The sequence below is a fragment of the Oncorhynchus kisutch genome, linkage group LG8 (genome assembly GCF_002021735.2).
Source record: "Oncorhynchus kisutch isolate 150728-3 linkage group LG8, Okis_V2, whole genome shotgun sequence".
In the NCBI taxonomy this organism is placed as follows: domain Eukaryota; kingdom Metazoa; phylum Chordata; class Actinopteri; order Salmoniformes; family Salmonidae; genus Oncorhynchus; species Oncorhynchus kisutch.
In genome coordinates this window covers 58,293,430-58,313,365 of record NC_034181.2, presented here as the reverse complement: position 1 = coordinate 58,313,365, position 19,936 = coordinate 58,293,430, and the positions used below count along the sequence as shown (strand labels likewise).

The 19,936-nt window shown below is 40.5% G+C and overlaps 1 protein-coding gene across 2 annotated transcripts in view; it reads right to left on the bottom strand.

The window, feature by feature from the left end:
• LOC109895023 (cadherin-8-like) overlaps positions 1-15,923 on the bottom strand; it is an 87,826-nt gene extending 71,903 nt beyond the window's left edge. Inside the window, exons 1-2 of one of the 2 annotated variants that reach the window (XM_031830737.1) lie at positions 15,699-15,923; positions 12,911-13,368 (exon numbers count right to left, since the gene is read on the bottom strand). In XM_031830737.1, the coding sequence (XP_031686597.1) occupies positions 12,911-13,165 (255 nt within the window). In that variant the 5' untranslated portion in view covers positions 13,166-13,368; positions 15,699-15,923. The remainder of the gene's footprint in view (positions 1-12,910; positions 13,369-15,698) is intronic. The other variant, XM_031830736.1, reaches the window with a different exon arrangement.
• Between the last annotated feature and the right edge of the window lie 4,013 nt (positions 15,924-19,936).

Sequence of the window (19,936 nt, the reverse complement as noted above, 5' to 3'; positions counted from 1 at the left end):
AACAAGGTTGAGGTGAGAGAGAGAGAGAGAGAGAGAGAGAGAGAGAGAGAGAGAGCGGGAGCGAGAGCGAGCATTAAGAGAAATAGAACGCCAGCATTTAGTTGTTTAAATCCTGCGCTGTATGCATTTTTAATGATACAACACCTGGTCAAAAGCATTTGCAATGGGATTTTTGCGATTGCACTCATGACCGTGGAGTTTTAGATTATACTTCCTACTCATTTTTGGTTTTGTCCCTGTGCCCCTCCACACCACACACATACACCTTGTTAACGGGGAGCAAGACGACAACACAGAGCAATAGACAACCTGTCAGCCTCTTCCAAGGAAGCAATAATGTGATCCCACAGCTCAATCAGACTGTTTTATTACAGTCACTGTAGAGAGGGAATGGGGGACTGTGCTCATGTTCCAATGATATAAAGGCCTCCATGATATATACTAGCAGTAACATAGTAAGATAACACACAGAAGAGAGATACTACAAGGAGAAAACACCAGGGAGAGCCCAGGAGAGGCTGTGAGGAAGAAGTGGATTGGAACTAAAACCATAAACGTCAAGTGACTAATTTTCAAATGGTTGATGCTTAAAACGTTGTACCTACATTAGTCATCAATGTTATACTTAGGCTGATTCTGTAGCCAATACCTATCATTTCAGTCTCAACATTAGCTTTCATAAATGCAGAGTAATACTCTTGTTAACTCCCACTACGAAGCCTTCAATCAAGGGCGAAGCTCGATATCCACTAGAACCTGCGCTGACTCTGTCCTAACCTTAGCAAATGCAGATTAACGCGTGAGGAGGACCTTTGATCTACTAAAAAAAACCTTGTCAAGAAGCTCCAAGGGTGAAGTTGTCTACAGCAGCGCCAACACTCAGAGAGAGCTTCGCGCCACGCATTATTGAAGTTGAATACGATGAAATTTGAACGCCGTCGCCCCCCACTCCATCGCCTCTGAGGACAAGCTTTCCAGGACTCAAGAGTCCCTCTCACTTTACTAACTATATCATACAGAAGGAGAGAACCAAGCCCCCAGCACTGACAGACGTATAGGAGTATAACTTCAGTCAGCTCTTTTGTACTCTTATGGAATAAACAAACATCTGGGACTTGACTGGATAGCTGATGGGTGTCTCTTCACCTGTGAGGAGCAGTGCACTAACAGTTGTTGCCTGACATAAAAATATATTCCATGACAATATTTCAAAATGACAGTGATGCTGAGAAACTGTTGATGAAACAGTTAGCATCAATACAGTGGTTCCTCTTTTAACCCTTGTGTTGTCTTAAGGGTAAAAAAAGGATCCGCCACTATGTTTATCAGCAGAGAAAACCTCCTAAATTATGTTTTTTCAACTTGAAATTTGATGACTTTTCCTAGAGAGACACCGACATTAGAAAAAGTAAAACATCGCCTTTGTTCATATTTCCATGAAAGCTGTACACCACCGGGGTACAAAGATTGTCTTAGGGTCATTTTTTAAATCATTTACATGCCACAGAAATCACAAAGACACACACACACACACACACACAGATACACGTGAAATTGTTGATTATGTGTGCTACGGATTGAACTCACCTCCACGACCCCACACATGACTCAAATTCACAGACAAAATAAACAACATTTCAGACAAAATAAACAACATTTCAGACCAAATAAACAGTTCTTGGAAGCATTGTTTACTAATGGGGAATGCAGTTAGAGGCTATAAAGGTGCCCAGATCTCTCTTTGCTGAAGCCATGAGTGCACGTTTCAGTGCCCAACAGGTCATATATCTTATTTTTTCAGATGTCCAGGAGGGACAAGAAAACAATGATTTAAAAGAGGAGGAGGTATCTGAAGAAGAGGATGGGGAAGAATACAACCCAGAGCACGACGCATCATCTTCAGATGAGCTGAAAGAGAGATATGTTTGTTAAAGAACAGCAAAATAACATGGTCCAGGTCACCATATGACAACCAGGGCAGGATGGCAGCACAACATGTCATAAGGATAACCCCAGGGCCCACAAGACATGCAGTTGCCCATGCCCAGGACATCGCCTCATAATTCAACATGTTCACCACACCAGCCATAGAAAAAAATCATCCTGGGTTTCCGTAAATATGGAGGCATCTGGAAAAGGATGGGTGAGATTGACCTGCGTGCCTACATAGGGCTGCTAATCTTAGCGGGTGTGTATAGGTCCCGAGGCGAGGCTAAATGTAGTCTCTGGGATGCAAAGAGTGGAAGGGCAATTTTCCGTGCCACGATGCCACTGAGAGTCTTTCACACTTTCTCAAGAATACTATGATTTGAGTCACAGTGAGTCAAGACCTGCAAGACATGTGAGAGACAAACTGGCGGCCATAAGAGAGGTCTGGGAGAAGTGGGTGGAGCGTCTGCCATACCTCTACAACCCTGGGCCTGAAGTAACAGTGGATGAGCAACTGGTTCCATTCAGAGGTACATTTTTATGTTCATATCTGTAATATACGTGCTTTTCACTGTTAAATTATATTATGTATTGCTGTAATATCATTGATTTATGTGATTGTTTTCTGTGACACTGATACAAATTACTGATAGTAATCTCTTTTGTCAAAAGGTCGCTGTCCTTTCTGGCAGGATATGCCCAGCAAGCCAGAAAAGTATGGCATCACGCTTGGAAGATGCAAGTCTACACATGGAAGCCAACCAGTGGAGGCCCAAAGAAGAACCAGGGGATGTGGGTTGTGCTTGATGTGACAGATGGACTAAGGGGGCCCAATATCCCGTGTGACAATTTCTTCACCTTTTATGAACTCAGCCAGCAGCTCCTGAAGAGGAAGATCAACATGGTTGGCACAGTTAGAAAGAACAAGCCTGAGCTCCCCCACCTGCACTCCTCACAACATGGGGGGAGGAGCCTTCTTATTAAAGTTTGCCTTCACCCCCACCACCATTCTAGTTTCTTACATCCCAAAGAGGAACAAGAATGTGGTCCTCCTGAGCACACTGCACAAAATGTCTGAGATCAGTCATTGTGAGGACAGGAAGCCAGCCATCATCATGGACTACAACCACAGCCACAAAGGAGGCGTGGACAAGCTGGACAAGGTGATTGGAACTTACAGCTGCAGGAGGATGACTGCACACTGGCCCCTGATCATCTTCCATAACATCCTTGATGTGTCCTCATACAATGCCTTTGCGATATGGAACAAGAGGAGGGTGTTCCTGGAGCAGCTGGGAAAGGCACTTGTAACCCCGAAACATTCAAAGAAAGGAGCGCCTCCTCCGCACAGCAGCCTCTGCAGCGCTTGTGAAAGCTGTTCAGGGGAGTGAATCTTGTCCTGATCCACCTGAGGCTGCAGCTGGGGCAGGCAAGAGGAGGAGATGCCAATTCTGCCCCCCAAAGAAGGACTGTAAAACAAATACTATGTGCTGCACATGTGAGAAATACATCTGCAAAGTCCATGCACTCAAACTTGCATACTGTCCTACATGTGCTAATTGGAGTTTATTGATTTATGTTCTTCACTTTTTAATTTTGTATCTATTATCTTATCTTATTTTATTCTTATTTATTGTTGTTGTTTATACACTTTGTGGGTAGGGGCAATGGTAAAAAAATGCGAGAAGACTATTTTGTAGTTGAATTCCTCATTGTACAGTATATAAGAATATACTGTATCACTATGTGGCCAAAAAAGTTCAAGACTGTTATTGTTTCCTTTCAAAAAGATTGTTAGGCTTTACAAGTGCTATCTCTTGCAAAATTATATTTACACCTATGCAGTACCTTTAGCAATAATAATAATAATGAAAATAAAAATCGCATTGATTTATCAAGACCAGTCCCCATGCTTGTCTCAGCGCAATGTGAAACGATGCTGAAATAGCTATTGCTTCAAATCCAATTGCTTCTAATTTCAATATGCTTTTTAAATAAATAAGACCTACATTACTTTGAACAGCACATTACTCAACAATAGTGAGACTCATTTCACCTACAGTAGGCCTACAGTATATCGAAAAATATATAATTTTTTTCAACGATGAGATTCTCCGCCAAAAATTACATTTAGAGGATTGGAGGATTCTAAATTAATATCTAAGGGGAATTTTTCGGTATGGCAAATCTGGTCTGTGAGAATACCGAAGGGGCTTTTATTTAATTCTAAATTCATTAATAATAATAATAATCACTTTGTTTAAAAATTAAGAATATTTTGGAGATTTCGTTTTCATTTAACCTAGAGTGAGCAAAGGCCATTCTTGAACAGGGGGTAAGACATTCTCACTAATTTGTAAATAAAGCAACCCTCATGGGTCTCGAACCAGCATCTGTAGCAACGCAGTCTGCACTGCGATGCCGTGTCTTACACCGCTATGCCACTCGGGAGGGCCCCATTCACAAAGTTTTTAATGCAGATAGATTGTCTTGAACAAAGTATCAAAATACCGAAAGGTGTTGGAAAAGATATATTGTCCTTCTAATAGCCCATAATCTGCTATTATAATGCTTTACATTGTGTCCAGGTCCAGATAACCCAAACATTTCTTTATTAAAGACTGTCAAAAACATTTGTTTCTGTTTTTAGAGAGAGAGAAACACTGGGGCAATTGTGCACTGTCCTAAAGGACTCCCAATCACGGTCGGAAGTGATACAGAATAATACTAACAAAAATGATCCATTTTTTATTTTTATCAATTAGGATATTTGAGTTTAATCACAATGTGTGTTGTATTATTTGTTCTGTCTTTTCTGGTGGATTAAACTGAAAATGCAACCAATCACGGCCGGTTGTGGTACAGCCAACCTAACTAAGAAATACATTTGAAGAATTCTCCCCCTACCCTCCTTCTAGGCAAGTTGATTGTCCTGCTTAATAGCCATAATGGCACTGTGCAACGTGACCGTGTGTGTTGGAAATAGTATTTTCCAATAAGCAACAATTTGTTTATCTTCATTAACCTACTATGTTCCAATATTTCTGTCATTCAGTGATATTTATTCCCGTAGTAATTTCAAAGTTTATCCAACATTTTGAGGTTTCATGAGCTTGCCCACACGCACTTTAAACATTTAGATAATAAAGCATTTAACAGCATTATGAAGATGGAAGCGGCCCAGCATTTGTTTATTAGGCTACTGTGCAGTCTGACAAGTAAACATAGCCTACAGTACATACTGTAGTTAACATGGTAAAGTGTCTAATTCCTTACATAAGGGAGAGCAGGCCATGTCCAAACTTTCTCATGACCTCAAGTACTCATTAACTCTGTCTTTAATGCTTTTTTGGGTTGCATCAGTCATGGACAGAAACGTCTGAGACACAGTATTAATGAAGAACACCCGGAGGTTCACTGGTAAGCCATATCTGCCACGGGATCCATCCCAGTTGGTATTCTGTGTCCACTAGTGGTATCTCTTCAGTTACACATCCTTGGAATAGCAGAACAGCATAACGGTCCGGATGGCCCTTGCTGTGCCTGGTGAGTAGTTGGTCAAGATCTGTTGTCAGAGGAGGAATGGAAATGTCAGGGTGAACCAATGACCAATGACGAACCCGCCAGGTATGTTGACTCTGCCTGTCGGACGTAGAGTTTCAGAGCTCACAGGTGTACCTCGCATGGATTGTGACTCCATCTCATTCCTCGCCTTCTTCAACGCGTCATTCTCCGCCGGACTCTCCGCCAATGACGAGTGACTTTCTGCCAGTACCGCCTGGCTCTGGACCAATACATCAGTTGTCACCCGTATCTCTGCCCTCATTATCTACTGTTTCTCATTCTGCTGGTCTGCCTTCAATGACTCGATCTCGGTCTTCAAAGTTTGAATCTGATCCATGTGCACATTCATCAGAGGAGCAGAACGGTACCGCTCTGAGCCCCCATCGATTACAATGGCCAATGATAGAAACGGTAGGTGTTCAACGGAATGTTGTCAGCATGGCTGTACGCTCTGCAAAAAACACAAGGTTTTACAACACAATATTTTTGTAAAAAATGTTTTTATTTAACCCTTATTTAGTTATCGATTATATTACATAGTATGCCTTGATAGGCTATTTCATTTTTTAACAGAAAAATGCACCGAAACCAAAATACCTTGTTTTGGTGATCCCCTCATTCAGGCTCATTTTCAAGTCCTCTGGTGGTTATGGTCCGAACCCTGGAACGGGTAGTAGCATAGAAAGAAGCTGGCTTACTGAAAACTATGTCCATTTCGTCTGTTCTCTTTAGTCGAAATGTCTTTTTATTTTAGATAAACAGCTTGTTTTTGAATGGCAACTGTGTTAAGGTGTTACAGGTGGAGTTTGGGGCAAGGTGAAGAGTACTGGAAAGGTACTACAGTACACTTGTGAAAAACAAATGCATCCAGCTGTCCATCATTACTGTCGTTTACATCCTGTTTACATTGTATATTGCAACCACAATAACACAAATAATTTGTATCTACCTTTCAATTACTTTTAGTTTGGGATTACAAATGTGCGCTTTTCATGTCATTTTTTGTCGGAAGTTCAAACACATCTTAGCCAAAAACATTTAAACTCAGGTTTTCACAATTCTTGACATTAAATCCTAGTAAAACGTCCCTGTTTTAGGTCAGTTCGGATCCCCACTTTATTTTAAGAATGTGAAACGTCAGAAGAATTGTTGAGAGAATGATTTATTTCAGCATGTATTTATTTCATTTCTTTCAGTTTACATACACTCAATTAGTATTTGGTAGCATTGCCTTGAAATTGTTTATCTTGGGTCAAATGTTTCAGGTAGCTTTCCACAAGCTTACCACAATAAGTTGGGTGAATTTTGGCCGATTCCTCCTGACAGAGCTGGTGTAACTGAGTCAGGTTTGTAGGCCTCCTTGCTCGCACACGCTTTTTCAGTTCTGCCCACAAATTTACTATAGGTTTGAGGACAGGGCTTTGTGATGGCCACTCCATTGCCTAGACTTTGTTGTCCTTAAACCATTTTGGCACAACTTTAGAAGTATGCTTGGGGTCATTGTCCATTTGAAAGACCCATTTGCGACCAAGCTTTAACTTCCTGACTGATTTCTTGAAATGTTGCTTCAATACATCCACGTAATTTTCCAACCTCATGATGCCATCTATTTTGTGAAGTGCACCAGTCCCTCCTGCAGCAAAGAACTTACTTTGGTGCAAAAAGTACAAATCAATCCCAGAACAACAGCAAAGGACCTTGTGAAGATGCTGAAGAAAACAGGTACAAAAGTATCTATATCCACAGTAAAACAAGTCCTATATCGACATAACCTGAAAGGCCGCTCAGCATGGAAGAAGCCACTGCTCCAAAACCGCAATAAAAAAGCCAGACTATGGTTTGCAACTGCACATGGGGACAAAGATCGTACTTTTTGGAGAAATCTCCTCTGGTCTGATGAAACAAAATTAGAACTGTTTGGCCATAATGACCATCGTTATGGTTGGAGGAAAAAGGGGGAAGCCGAAGAACACCATCCCAACCGTGAAGCTCAGGGGTGGCAGCATCATATTGTGGGGGTGCTTTGCTGTAGGAGGGACTGGTGCATTACACAAAATAGATGGCGTCATGAGGCAGGAAAATTATGTGGATATATTGAAGCAAAGTTTCAAGACATCAGTCAGGAAGTTAAAGACTTGGTCTCAAATGGGTCTTCCAAATGGACAATGACCCCAAGCATACTTCTAAAGTTGTGGAAAAAATGGCTTAAGATCAACAAAGTCAAGGTATAGGAGGGGCCATCACAAACATTTGGGGGCAGAACTGAAAAAGCATGTGCGAGCAAGGAGGCCTACAAACCTGACTCAGTTACACCAGCTCTGTCAGGAGGAATGGGCCAGAATTCACCCAACTTATTGTGGGAAGCTTGTGGAAGGCTGCCCGAAATGTTTGACCCAAGTTAAACAATTTAAAGGCAATGCTACCAAATACTAATTGAGTGTATGTAAACTTCTGACCCACTGGGAATGTGATAAAATAAATAAAAACTGAAATAAATAATTCTCTCTACCATTATTCTGACATTTCACATTCTTAAAATGAACTGGTGATCCTAACTGACCTAAAACAGGGAATTGTTTGTAGGATTAAATGTCAGGATTTGTGAAAAACTGAGTTTAAATGTATTTGGCTAAGTTGTTTGCAAACTTCCGACTTCAACCTTATATTGTCCTGCTAGAAACGATGTTTGCAGAATTCACAGCCTGCTTCTCTTGTGAAAAACAGTGTTAAATAATATATCTGTGAGAATATCCAAGGGGTTTTATATCATTCTAAATTAATTAACAATAATAATAATAGCTTTGTTTTAAAAAATAATGATATTTTGGAGAATTCTTCAATTTAAAATAACGTAAAGTGAGTGAGAAACTGGACATTCTTGAACATGGTGTGAGACATTGTTACTAATTTGTAAATAAAGCCAGTTTGTTATTTAGAATGATTTATTTCTGTTTTTAGAAGGAGAGAAATCAAAAGCCCGGTCATGGCCGACACAGGTATTGAACCAGCATCTAGTAGCAGCGCAGTTTGCAATGTGATGTGTGAGACCGCTACAACGCAACCATTCAGGAGTAGGCTACAGTACTACAGTAAGAGAAAAATTATGACATTTATTATTGAAACATTTCCACAAAATAATTGGTCTATGTTTCTCTTAGAATAAAAACCTTATTGTAACAACAGTTTTAGTAAGTAATACTGACGAGTAGTAACAAAAAAAACAAGTCTATTTTTCCTGGTGTGCGCTGTAGGACAGCGGAATAGAAATTCTTACTCTATTGTTCTAAATTCAATCACCTTCTTCATCCTCATCATTCAGTTCATTGAAATTCCATTTTGAAGTCGTTCACAATTATCAGTTTCCCTGTGGCTTATGTCGCCCATTCATTGTCAGTTAGAGACACAGTAGCGCTTTGGGATCCAAAAGCATAATCAGTGCTCTAACTCCCCCTTGCGCTGGTCTGGAGCAATGAAGTAGTGATGCAGGGTACCGTAATAAACCTCAAACGACCTCTAAGCACCGCAGCATAATCGCAGAACATTTAGTGGAGCAATATCACCCACTGTATATGGGTGATATTAATCAAATCAGTTGCTATTGTATTGTTTATTGGTGATAAAGATCTAAAGAGAAGGTAGCAGGGATGTGAGAGGTACAGGATTTGTATCCAAGACCACACTATTGCAGGCCTTGCATGCTATCCATCTTATGGTGTCAGATATCTTGTTTTGGAACAGCAAAAGGAAACGTTTTCTGTCACCAAAAATACATTAAATGTTTTTTTCCCCCCTGCATTAATAATCAAAGGCAATTACTCTCTTTATTACTTGCGGTCCTCGCAATCTTAGTAGTATGAATTGTTGAATATGAATGGCTTATTATCAATTCTCTTTGTGCAAAACACACAATTGTATCAGAGATAAAAGCATCGGACAATAAGAAACAGGATCAGTCAGGAGCTGTTCCATTTGGATACATCTGCACCTCAATGGGAAGAATGGAGTCCATTCTTAAAAGCATTATAATACATGAGATCAAAAGGAAAGGAAAGGGAAAGTTGCATCAGTGTTATGTGAGATACAACAAACTGTGACACAGACTATAATCAATTTGACCCTTTACAAACAGAGTCTAATTTTGCTTAGGTTGGGAGATATGTTGATTTGTTGAATATGTCTCTCTCCTTTCAGTGTGATGTTTTGTTTTGTTTGGTGGATGACAATGAATGTGCACTTTGTAACATTAAATAATTAGACTCACAGAGAGTTAAAACTAAGGATGAAAAGTAGTAAAAGTAATCATGGAAACGTACTATCCTGGATTAGACTAGGATTTGTGATGAATTCAGATGTCACGCCTTGGTCTTAGTATTTTGTGTTTTCTTTCATTATTTGTTCAGGCCAGGGTGTGACATGGGTTTATTGTGTTGTCGTATTGGGGTTTTTGTAGGCATTGGGATTGTGGTTGATTAGGGGTGTGTCTAGCATAGGCTTGGCTGCCTGAGGCGGTTCTCAATCAGAGTCAGGTGATTCTCGTTGTCTCTGATTGGGAACCATATTTAGGTAGCCTGGGTTTCACTGTGGGTTTGTGGGTGATTGTTCCTGTCTCTGTGTAGTTTCACCAGATAGGCTGTAATAGGTTTTCGCGTTCCGTTTGTTGTTTATGCTGCATTTCGGTCCGACTCTCCTTCAACAGACGAACGCCGTTACATCAGACAGTAGTATGAAGAAGATTTAGGAAAATATATATATATTTTTTTTAAACGTCATGCCAGAATATACACTTTATGGCTTTAATATGACATTCTAGAAATCTAAATCTAATCTCACACCTGCACTCACATTGCTCTTAATGAGTCGTTATTTTTGGAGACATTACTCAGTCACGGTTAATCTTAAAATCCCCCGCACACCACTTCTACATTGGAGCAACAAGCTTTCACAGCTGTCTCGTCAGCTTCAGTTTTACAGGTACTGCATTTCCTTCAAATGGGAGTGACACAGGGTGACGCAGATCCAGCTCAGTGAATCACAATGTCAGAAGGGCGGTGCTGTAAAGAACAGCAAGGATGACGCCGTCACGCATTGTGACCATCTCACACTCCCACACCGCCATGCTCACTTTTGCATTTATGCTAATAGTCTCCTTCCAATGCCAGCAGGAACTCAAGAGGAGCTCGGTCTCTGACAAGACAGGAGATCTATGTATAATTAAACATCAGAGTGCCGCACAATGAAATGTAAAGGATGGAATGAGTCTAATCTTGGCCTGGGGTTCCCTGATAATCAACCCACAACCACAGGCTGCACTGAAAAACTGAGATCTGTATGACCCATTTGAATCACACCTCCCACTTCCATTTGATCATTTTTTTAAATTAAGCGTGAGAAAGAGAGAGACCGAGTGAGAGTGAGAGAGCGAGAGAGACATCATACATGTGTAGGATCTTAATTTGACCAGTTTCTCACAACAGGAAAATAATCCTGCAGCAACAGACTCTAACGTGAATTATTGGGTGGATTAAAATGAATGGACATTTTTGTGGAGGTTGATGCATTTTTCGTTAGGAAATTAAAACATGTAAGAAGCCTTTTTAAACCTTGAACACACTACAAGTTAGCATTTCTTGCCATGCAGGACATTTCTTGCAACAACAGGGTGATCAAATTAAGATCCTACACCTGTATCTTACTGCAATATCGAACTTATCTTTGCTCTGCCAGCCATGCTCATGAGTACTTAACCTTATGAATAATAATGCAACTCATCAACACTGTCTTTCAAATGCGAGACAAATCCATCCTCAACCAAACTAACTCCTACAATCCTTGCAATGTCCTTCAGCCTACACATGCTAATTATTTTGAGTGACAACGGCTAAATATTCTTAAAACAATCCCCGACCAAGAACAGAGGCTTCATGCACACCTAAAACCAAACAGATTTGAGTGCTATCCTTATTTTCCATGAACCCTTGTGACAATCTCTCTCCAGCAGTGAGACCAACTCTATATGCATGCCAAAAGCTAAATCAGTCTATCTCAAAGATACACCTAGGAGATCATTACAGCGATACAGTGTGTTTGTTTATTTCGGCTCTCTGACGAAGAGCCATTGGAGGATCCGACAGAGGCCGTTTAATTGAGACTCGTGAAATATGAATGCTGCATTTAACGACATTTGTGTGTTCGTTTGGTATTTGGAAACACACAGGTGTAAACACTGCATGAGAGCATGTGATTTATTGATATACCTACGTGACAATAATCCCCCAAAGAAATCAAGTTAGAGTGCTAAGTTATGTGACATTCTGCCAAACTTTGGGCATTCAGGCAGTACTATAGGGCTCCATTTTCCACCTCATGAATATTTAGAGACTGCTACCTATCCATGCTTTATAGTACCATGGCGCCATAAATTACGATCAGCATGAATTCCTTCTTTATCACTGTTATGTTTGGCAATGATTGGACCTGAAATGGTGTGTTTTACATACCGCAATGGTGGGATAGGGATTGAGATATAGGTGCAGCAATCATTCAAATGATATAATAGCTGCCTCGTCATGTCAGCTTGCCTCCATCTACTAGTTGTAAATATCATGACAGCATTAAGCTACGACATATACAGCAAGAAATAACCTCATCAATAAATAGATAACTGCTGTACGGTATGTGTAAATCATGCTAGTGTGAGGTCAGATATTATCCTTGATGGCATATTCTGGTGCATGTGCCAGAGTGGTTGGGTAATGGTCAGAGGTAGTAGCTGCCAGGTTGAGACACCCCAGGTGCGTTCTTGCAATGAGCTGTGAACAAGCTGCTTTGGCTTGCCTTATCAACAACCCTCACTGGGCCCCGGGCCCTGGTCCTTGGCCCTGCCACGTCTACACAGGCCAGGTACCAGGTGTCCCTTGTCCTTTGGATTATAGGGCTCTATCAAATTCTCAACAATGAAACGTAGCCAAAAATACCCCTTTTTATCCTTGTGTTCCTATGACGAATACTTCAAAGGAAAACTACACCCAATACCCTGGCCAACAAACAAAAGAAAACACAAAATAGAAAAGAAAGGATAGAAAAACACATTGCGTAGATATTTCCACTGTATATATGGTTGTACTGTAGGTCATTCCACTGCAATGTAACGCATCATTAGTTATTCATTTTCACTTTCTTATTCCATATTTCAGGGACACGACACAAAACGCCTCAGCGCAGAATTTGGTAGCTGTGGATTTATATTTTCTCTCCAAAACCCTGCATGAGATCAGGCCAGTGTCTGTCTCTCTCTCAGCACTAAAACTATCCCACAAAAATGTTTTTTTTTTTTAAATGGTGGAGCATTCAAATGGCTGAATTAATGTTTCCAAACGATAAGCAAGCTTAATATACAGCTGACAATTACAGTACTCACCCTGCCAACTAGAATTGGATCTGGTCCAGAGAACTCCTCCAACACAAACATTTGGTTCCAAACCCATCCTCTCTTGGCTCGACTAAGTATTCTTTGTCCTTCGACGAGGCCACGTAGGAGCGCAGTGGAACCCGTTTGTAAACTTTTGGACTGGCTGATGATGGGGGTCATGGATGTATAAGGGACACACGTAATCCACACAAGCATCAAGGAAGTCCACACGTCTGTCAGCATCTCCTCGGACCGTTTGGGCATTGTTATGACACTTATTTTCCCAAGATCAACAGCTCTCCCTTAGATGATAAACAGAGGTTACTTCTTACTTCTTTGAACGTCAGAGCTTGCATTCATTGTCTGATAAAGGTCACTCACATAGCTTCATTTGCCTCCATTGCAGATGGTGAGGAGATGTAGTACTCAATACACCATCCATTTGGTGTTCCAGCAGTGTGAAAGTTCTACAAGGGAGCAAACAGAGGTGATCAGTATTAACCATATAAATTACAAGCCAAGTGCAGAATTCAAAGGAAGAAACCTGGGAGAGCAAATCAAGGTCCTCACTTTAGATCAGTGGAACCTGACTTGTAACGCGATATTTAAGGAGCCAACTCATGCAAACAATCACTAGATTTAGTTGATGATAATCAATGGATGATCCCGATGATATCAACCGTTTATCAACCAAAGGAAATAAACACATTGCTGTCTGTCATCTCTATGGCGATTTTGACAGGTGCAGGAAGAGCTTAAGAGTCAGTCCTCTTCATTACAAATGGTATGGAGTAGCAGAAAGCATTACCCTGTGTGATCCATTATCCTGTGATTCTATTCGACTGCTACAGTGTAGGGTAAACGATTGTGTCTCTGGTCTAATACATCTGGTCAAGTCTGATACATGAGATTGCCTATCTTTAATCTGATGTTCTGGAGATTATCCTAGAAAGATTTGGAGCAATTACATGTTGGTTATGATTATTGTTTTCACGTTACTTTGGATAAATGTATTTACTAATATGCTTTTCAGCAAATACCCTCGCCATATGAAGCAAATGTCCCACATGTCACTGTAATTGAGGCTTGGAAAGATCCCACAGACCAGGTATTCTATTTCAGCAATGCTGCAAGTACTTATATTCCTGATGAGATCATGATTGGAGTAATATGATATAATCTTGTTTATCAACTCATCTATAACTTCTATACAACCAGTGATTGAATGAAAATCAACTATTATTCTGACTGTGAGGAGAGAAATCAGTGTTAGCATTGTGGTACACAAACTATTTTACAAATATACCATTCAGAGTAATTAAATCTAATATACAAGAAACATCTACAGATATTGATGTTAATTTACTAGGAAAAGTAAAAGAGTGGCATGTTGCAATGTGCATACAGATGCCAATTTTAGTCCTGCAATCACAGAATTCATAGGATTTTAAATGGCCTATACAGACCAATGAGAGAATCTTCCACATCATGTCAATTGAAATGAAAGAATATGAAATGGTAAAAGACCAATCATTCTCCTCATTAATAAAATAATTGTAAAAATCCCACGGGTAAATGCACAACCTCAAACACGGTCTGTCCATTTATCAAAGTTGGTCAAGTTAAAAGACAGCAGTGACAGCATTGGAGTTCATACGGATTTCTTGATAAAGGTCTATGTACGACATAGCTATTAGATATTACTCAAATCAACTGTGATAAACAAGCCAGGCATAAAAGCAACGCTGAGTCAAATAACGACATTCACAGACAGTAGACAGACATAATCCCTCTATGAACTGGACGGATTTCATATACCTACTGTTAGTGCCAAGCAAAACATCACAACATACCCTGTGCCAAATAATAATTGAAGATAGTCAACCGTGGTTATTACAGTTGAATATATATATATATATATATATATATATATATATATATATATATACTGCATAAACAAACTTGCCATGTCGTCTACATTGAAACATGCTTATAGCTATGTTAATTATTCACCCGAGAAGCCTAACAATGCATCTCTATGACTGCTGCCTAATAACGTTCGCTTGCTGTTATTGAAATAAAGGAATAGAAATATCAGAAACATCCAAACATTGATATGGTGCTTAATAATGATGACTGAAACTGCATTGAATTACATGGAGACCGGTGCCGTATTAGCGCGTTGCCGGTTGGTTTCAGCACCACTCGGAGTGGATAGCTCCAAATGAGGTAACGTTGGGCTACAACTAGTAGGCTACACGTAGCTTGCATCGTCGAGAAACAGATTAGTCTACAACACGTAGGCAATAAACAGTTCTGCATAAATGTCCAAAGTGACAACATAACGCCTGGTCAACAATGTATGATTGTCTCATTCATTTGAAATGGTTGGTAACCACAAAAAACGAAGACAAGTTGCTAAGTTAAACTACTTACATACTACGAAAATGGCCAGCGTGTCGTCTCAAATGCACTGCCTGGTAGGAAGTTAAGGTTTCAACAAATGTAGTTTACATTTCTATCCATCAAAGCGAGGGAAAAAAACACGGAGCTGAAAATAGGCTACGATATTGGAAAGCTGCACTTCCTAAATAGTTTTCACATAACGTTAGATAGTTAGCCGGTCAGTTGCCAACCTTTCTTTCGACTCAGTGTGCAGTTCTCGTGCACAAGCTAATCTCTGGGTGATTTTGATATGCAGAACGAGATGTAAACATGCAAAAGAAAAATCAAACAAAAGCCCCGTTCTCTCCCAAACATGTTCATGCACCTGTTAATACATTTCCGCGTTACTTACTACAGTATCTCGCATCCTTGTGCTTGCACCATTTCACCCTTTCAAAAATGGATTAAAAGCATTGCAATTGCTTTTCTCTTTTCATTCGAGGAGAGACGTTTACAAATTTTAAAAAATGAGCAAAAAGTGTGAAGACACGGTGGAAATCCTTGCAGTTTAGCAACCCCGCAGTGGCACTACTTATTGTAGCTCCGACAGGCTTGCTTGCTGACTGGAAAAGTGAGGAGATGGAGGAGAAATGTTCGGTGTGAAGAGCCTCCCCTTTTACCGCGCTCATTGGACTGATGAGGAGGCAGGTCAACAGCCTCGGAAATTAATGCACGCGATCATACACTACACAACTTTAATGGTCGGCCAGTGGTAGAGTATTGTTTCAAAGATACACTCCATAACCAAAAGTATGTGGACACCTGGTCGTCGAAAATCTCATTCCAAAATCATAGGCATTGGTATGGAGTTGGTCCCCCCTTTGCTGCTATAACAGCCTACACTCTTCTGGGAAGGATTTCCACTAGATGTTGAAACATTGCTGCAGGGACTTGCTTCAGGAGCATTAGTGAGGTCGGGCACTGATGTTGGGTGATCAAGCCTGGCTCAATTCCTCGTTCCAACTCATTGCCACAAAGTTAGAAGCACATAATCGTATAGAATGTCATTGTATGCTGTAGCGTTAACCGGGACTAAGGGTTCTAGTCTGAACCATGAAAACAGCCCCGGACCATTATTTCTCCTCCACCAAACTTCACCGTTGGCACTATGCATTGGGGCAGACCCATATTAGTCCGTGGGACTGCCAGATGGTGAAGTGTGATTCATCACTCCAGAGAACGTGTTTCCACTGCTCCAGAGTCCAATGGTGGCAAGCTTTACACCACTCCAGCCGAAGCTTGGCATTGCACATAGTGATCTTAGGCTTGTGTGCGGCTGTCTGGCCATGGAAAACCCATTTCATGAAGCTCCTGATGAACAGTTATTGTGCTGACTTTGCTTCCAGAGGCAGTTTGGAACTCGGTAGTGAGTGTTTCAACCTGAGGATAGACGATTTTTACACGCTACGCGCTTCAGTACTCGGCGTCCCGCTCTGTGAGCTTGTGCGGCCTACCACTTCTCGGCTAAGCCACTGTTGCTCTTAAACGTTTCACTTCACAATATCATTCAATTGGTTGTTTTAATTGGTTGCTTTACTTCAGTTATATGAGCTTTTGAAGCATTTGTTATTGGGTTTTCCTTCCCCCATACGTTTTATTAGTGAAATTAAATATTTCAATGAACCTGGCTACTCATTTAGGTAGGCCGGCAATGTCACCTGATACCCAAACAGTAAAAGTGAGACTGAGAAGTGCACTTTGAAAATGTGTATCGTGAAAATGCATTTGGCCAAATACTTCTACTTTTTAATTTAATGGAAACCATTTCCAGGGACACGTTTGTATTTTCCATAATGTGGGCTTACTGCTGTGTTTTGCCTCAGTTATAGCTGATTATATAGAAATGTGTTTATACAGACAATTTACTTAAAAAAGCTAATTCATGTCTAAGCCACACTTTCCTTTGACTAAAAACACTGTTCCCTTCAGAAGAAAGGTTACTCCCTCTCAATTATTTGTAGCCAGAGGTGCTGAAATGATGGAGAGAAAACAAGATTTCTTATATTGTTCTGCAAAAAGTTATTCATCAAAGTAACATAAACAATAATTATAAAATTTCAAAAAAACTTGATCTAGATGATATGAGCAGGCTATAATAAAAGGTATATGCATAAATATGTTGTCAAATAATATGTTTTCACTGTAAGGGCCCTCTATTTGCTTGACTAAGGATGAAATCGTTGCTGTACTCACACAATGCAACACACAAGGGATAGTATTGCAATTCTTGTTTCGTGCAAAGCTATTGTCGCATGGAGATAATAGCTGAAGGGTAAAACAACAGATAAAATATTACCACTGCTAACTTAACCACAACTTCCATGATTACTGGTTGTGGTAACGCTGTAGATTCTAATATACGAATGCTCCATGTTTAATGTGAGATATCGGCCTGTGCACCAGCAGAATAGGTCTGCAGTGTAGTGTCGAGGGGAGAGCCCTCTAGTGTTCAGCAGCATGTTAAACTGCAGCCTTGACAGAGAGACACAGACCGATCAGTCCTTCAGGCCTTCAGGGAATGGGCTTTATTAGTCAGAGAGGATGGTCAGGTTCAACAGACTCTCAGGGACGCATTTGTGTTTTTCAATTGTGAGACCTCCTTATTAAAATCTGTGCTGCACATAATGCATTAACGCTGCATAGGCCCTACTGTTCCTCTGATATTCATGTGAGGACTGGGATTACATTAGCTCTATTTCCCAGTCTCATTCAATATCATTTATCAATATTATTGGTTCATACTTAATAATAATAGTAGATGGAATAGCAGCAGTAATAGTGGTAGAAGTCAATCTATCTTTTACCAGACATTAACTCAAAACGTTTTACACTACATCATTTCTCCTTATCCACTAAAAATGTTCCCCCTGACTCACTACTTAGGGCCTTTGACCGAGATGCCATAGATCCCAATTAACAAAGATATCAACTCTACTATTATTTTTTCTGAGCCATTTAATTTCCCACCCACTTTGATGTTGCAGCATATTTCAGATGGGAATTCAAAAATTATATTTTTAAGAGCCTCTGCTATGTAGGAATGTTTTCCTTATTTTATGTTCAATCCATTTGCATTTAATCTGCTTATGCTACAGTATGTAATTAAACATTGGAGTGTCTATTTAAAATTAAGAGTAAAACATCTTTATGCTTATCCAAAGTTAATATATCATTTTCTTACTAAGCAGAACTTTAGACTGATTAAACTTGTTTGGGACCAGAGAGAGGATGAAGTTTTGGTGAAAGTATTCAGACCCCTTAACTTTTTCCAAATGTCATTACGTTACAGCCATATTCTAAAATATATATATAAAAAAAATCTGTACACACAATACCCCATAAACACAAAGGGAAAACCTTTTTTTTTTTTACATTCCTGCTCATTTATAAAAAATATATATATATATATATTTTCAAAAGTATTCAGCCCCTTTGCTATGAGACTTGAAATTAAGCTCAGGTGTATCCCGTTTCCATTGATCATCATTGAGATGTTTCTACAACTTGACTGGAGTCCACCTGAGGTAAATTCAATTGATTGGACATGATTTGGAAAGGCACACACCTGTCTATATAAGGTTGACAATGCATGTCATAACAAAAATCAAGCCATTAAGCCTAGGGAAGTGTTCATAAAGCTCAGAGACAGGATTGTGTTGAGGCACAGATCTGGGGAAGGGTACCAAAAAATGTCTGCAGCATTGAAGGTCCCCAAGAACACAGTGGCTTCCATCATTCTTAAATGGAAGAAGTTTGGAACCACCAAGACCCTAGACCTGGCCGCCCGGCCAAACTGAGCAATCGGGGGAGAAGGGCCTTCGTCAGAGAGATGACCAAGAACCCGATGGTCACTCTGACAGAGCTCAACAGTTCTTCTGTGGAGATGGGAGAAACTTTTTGAAGGACAACCATCTCTGCAGCACTCCACCAATCAGGCCTTCATGGTAGAGTGGCCAGATAGAAGAAATCCTCAGTAAAAGGCACAACAGTCTGCTTGGAGGACAGTCTGCCAAAAGGACTTTCAAACAATAAGAAACAAGATTCTTTGGTCTGAAGAAACCAAGATTGATCTCTTTGGCTTGAATGCGAAGCGTCACGTCTGGAGGAAACCTGGCACCATCCCTACAGTGAATCATGGTGGTGGCAGCATCATGCTGTGGGGATGTTTTTCAGCGGCAAGAACTGTGAGACTAGTCAGGATCGAGCAAAATATGAAAGGAGAAAAGTACAGAGAGATCCTTGATGAAAACCTGCTCCAGAGCACTCAGGACCTCTGACTGGGGCGAATGTTCACCTTCCAACAACCCTAAGCACAGAGACAAGACAGCGCAGTAGTGGCTTCGGGACAAATCTCTGAATGCACTTGAGTGTCCCGGCCAGAGCCCGGACTTGAACCCAATCGAACATCCCTGGAGAGACCTGAAAATAGCTGTGTATCGATGCTCTCTGTCCAACCTGACAGGGCTTGAAAGGATCTGCAGAGAAAGAAAGGGAGAAACTACCCAAATACAGGTGGGCCAAACTTGAAGTGTCATACCCAAGAAGCCCTGAGGCTGTTATCAATGGAAAAAAGGTGGCTTCAACAAAGTA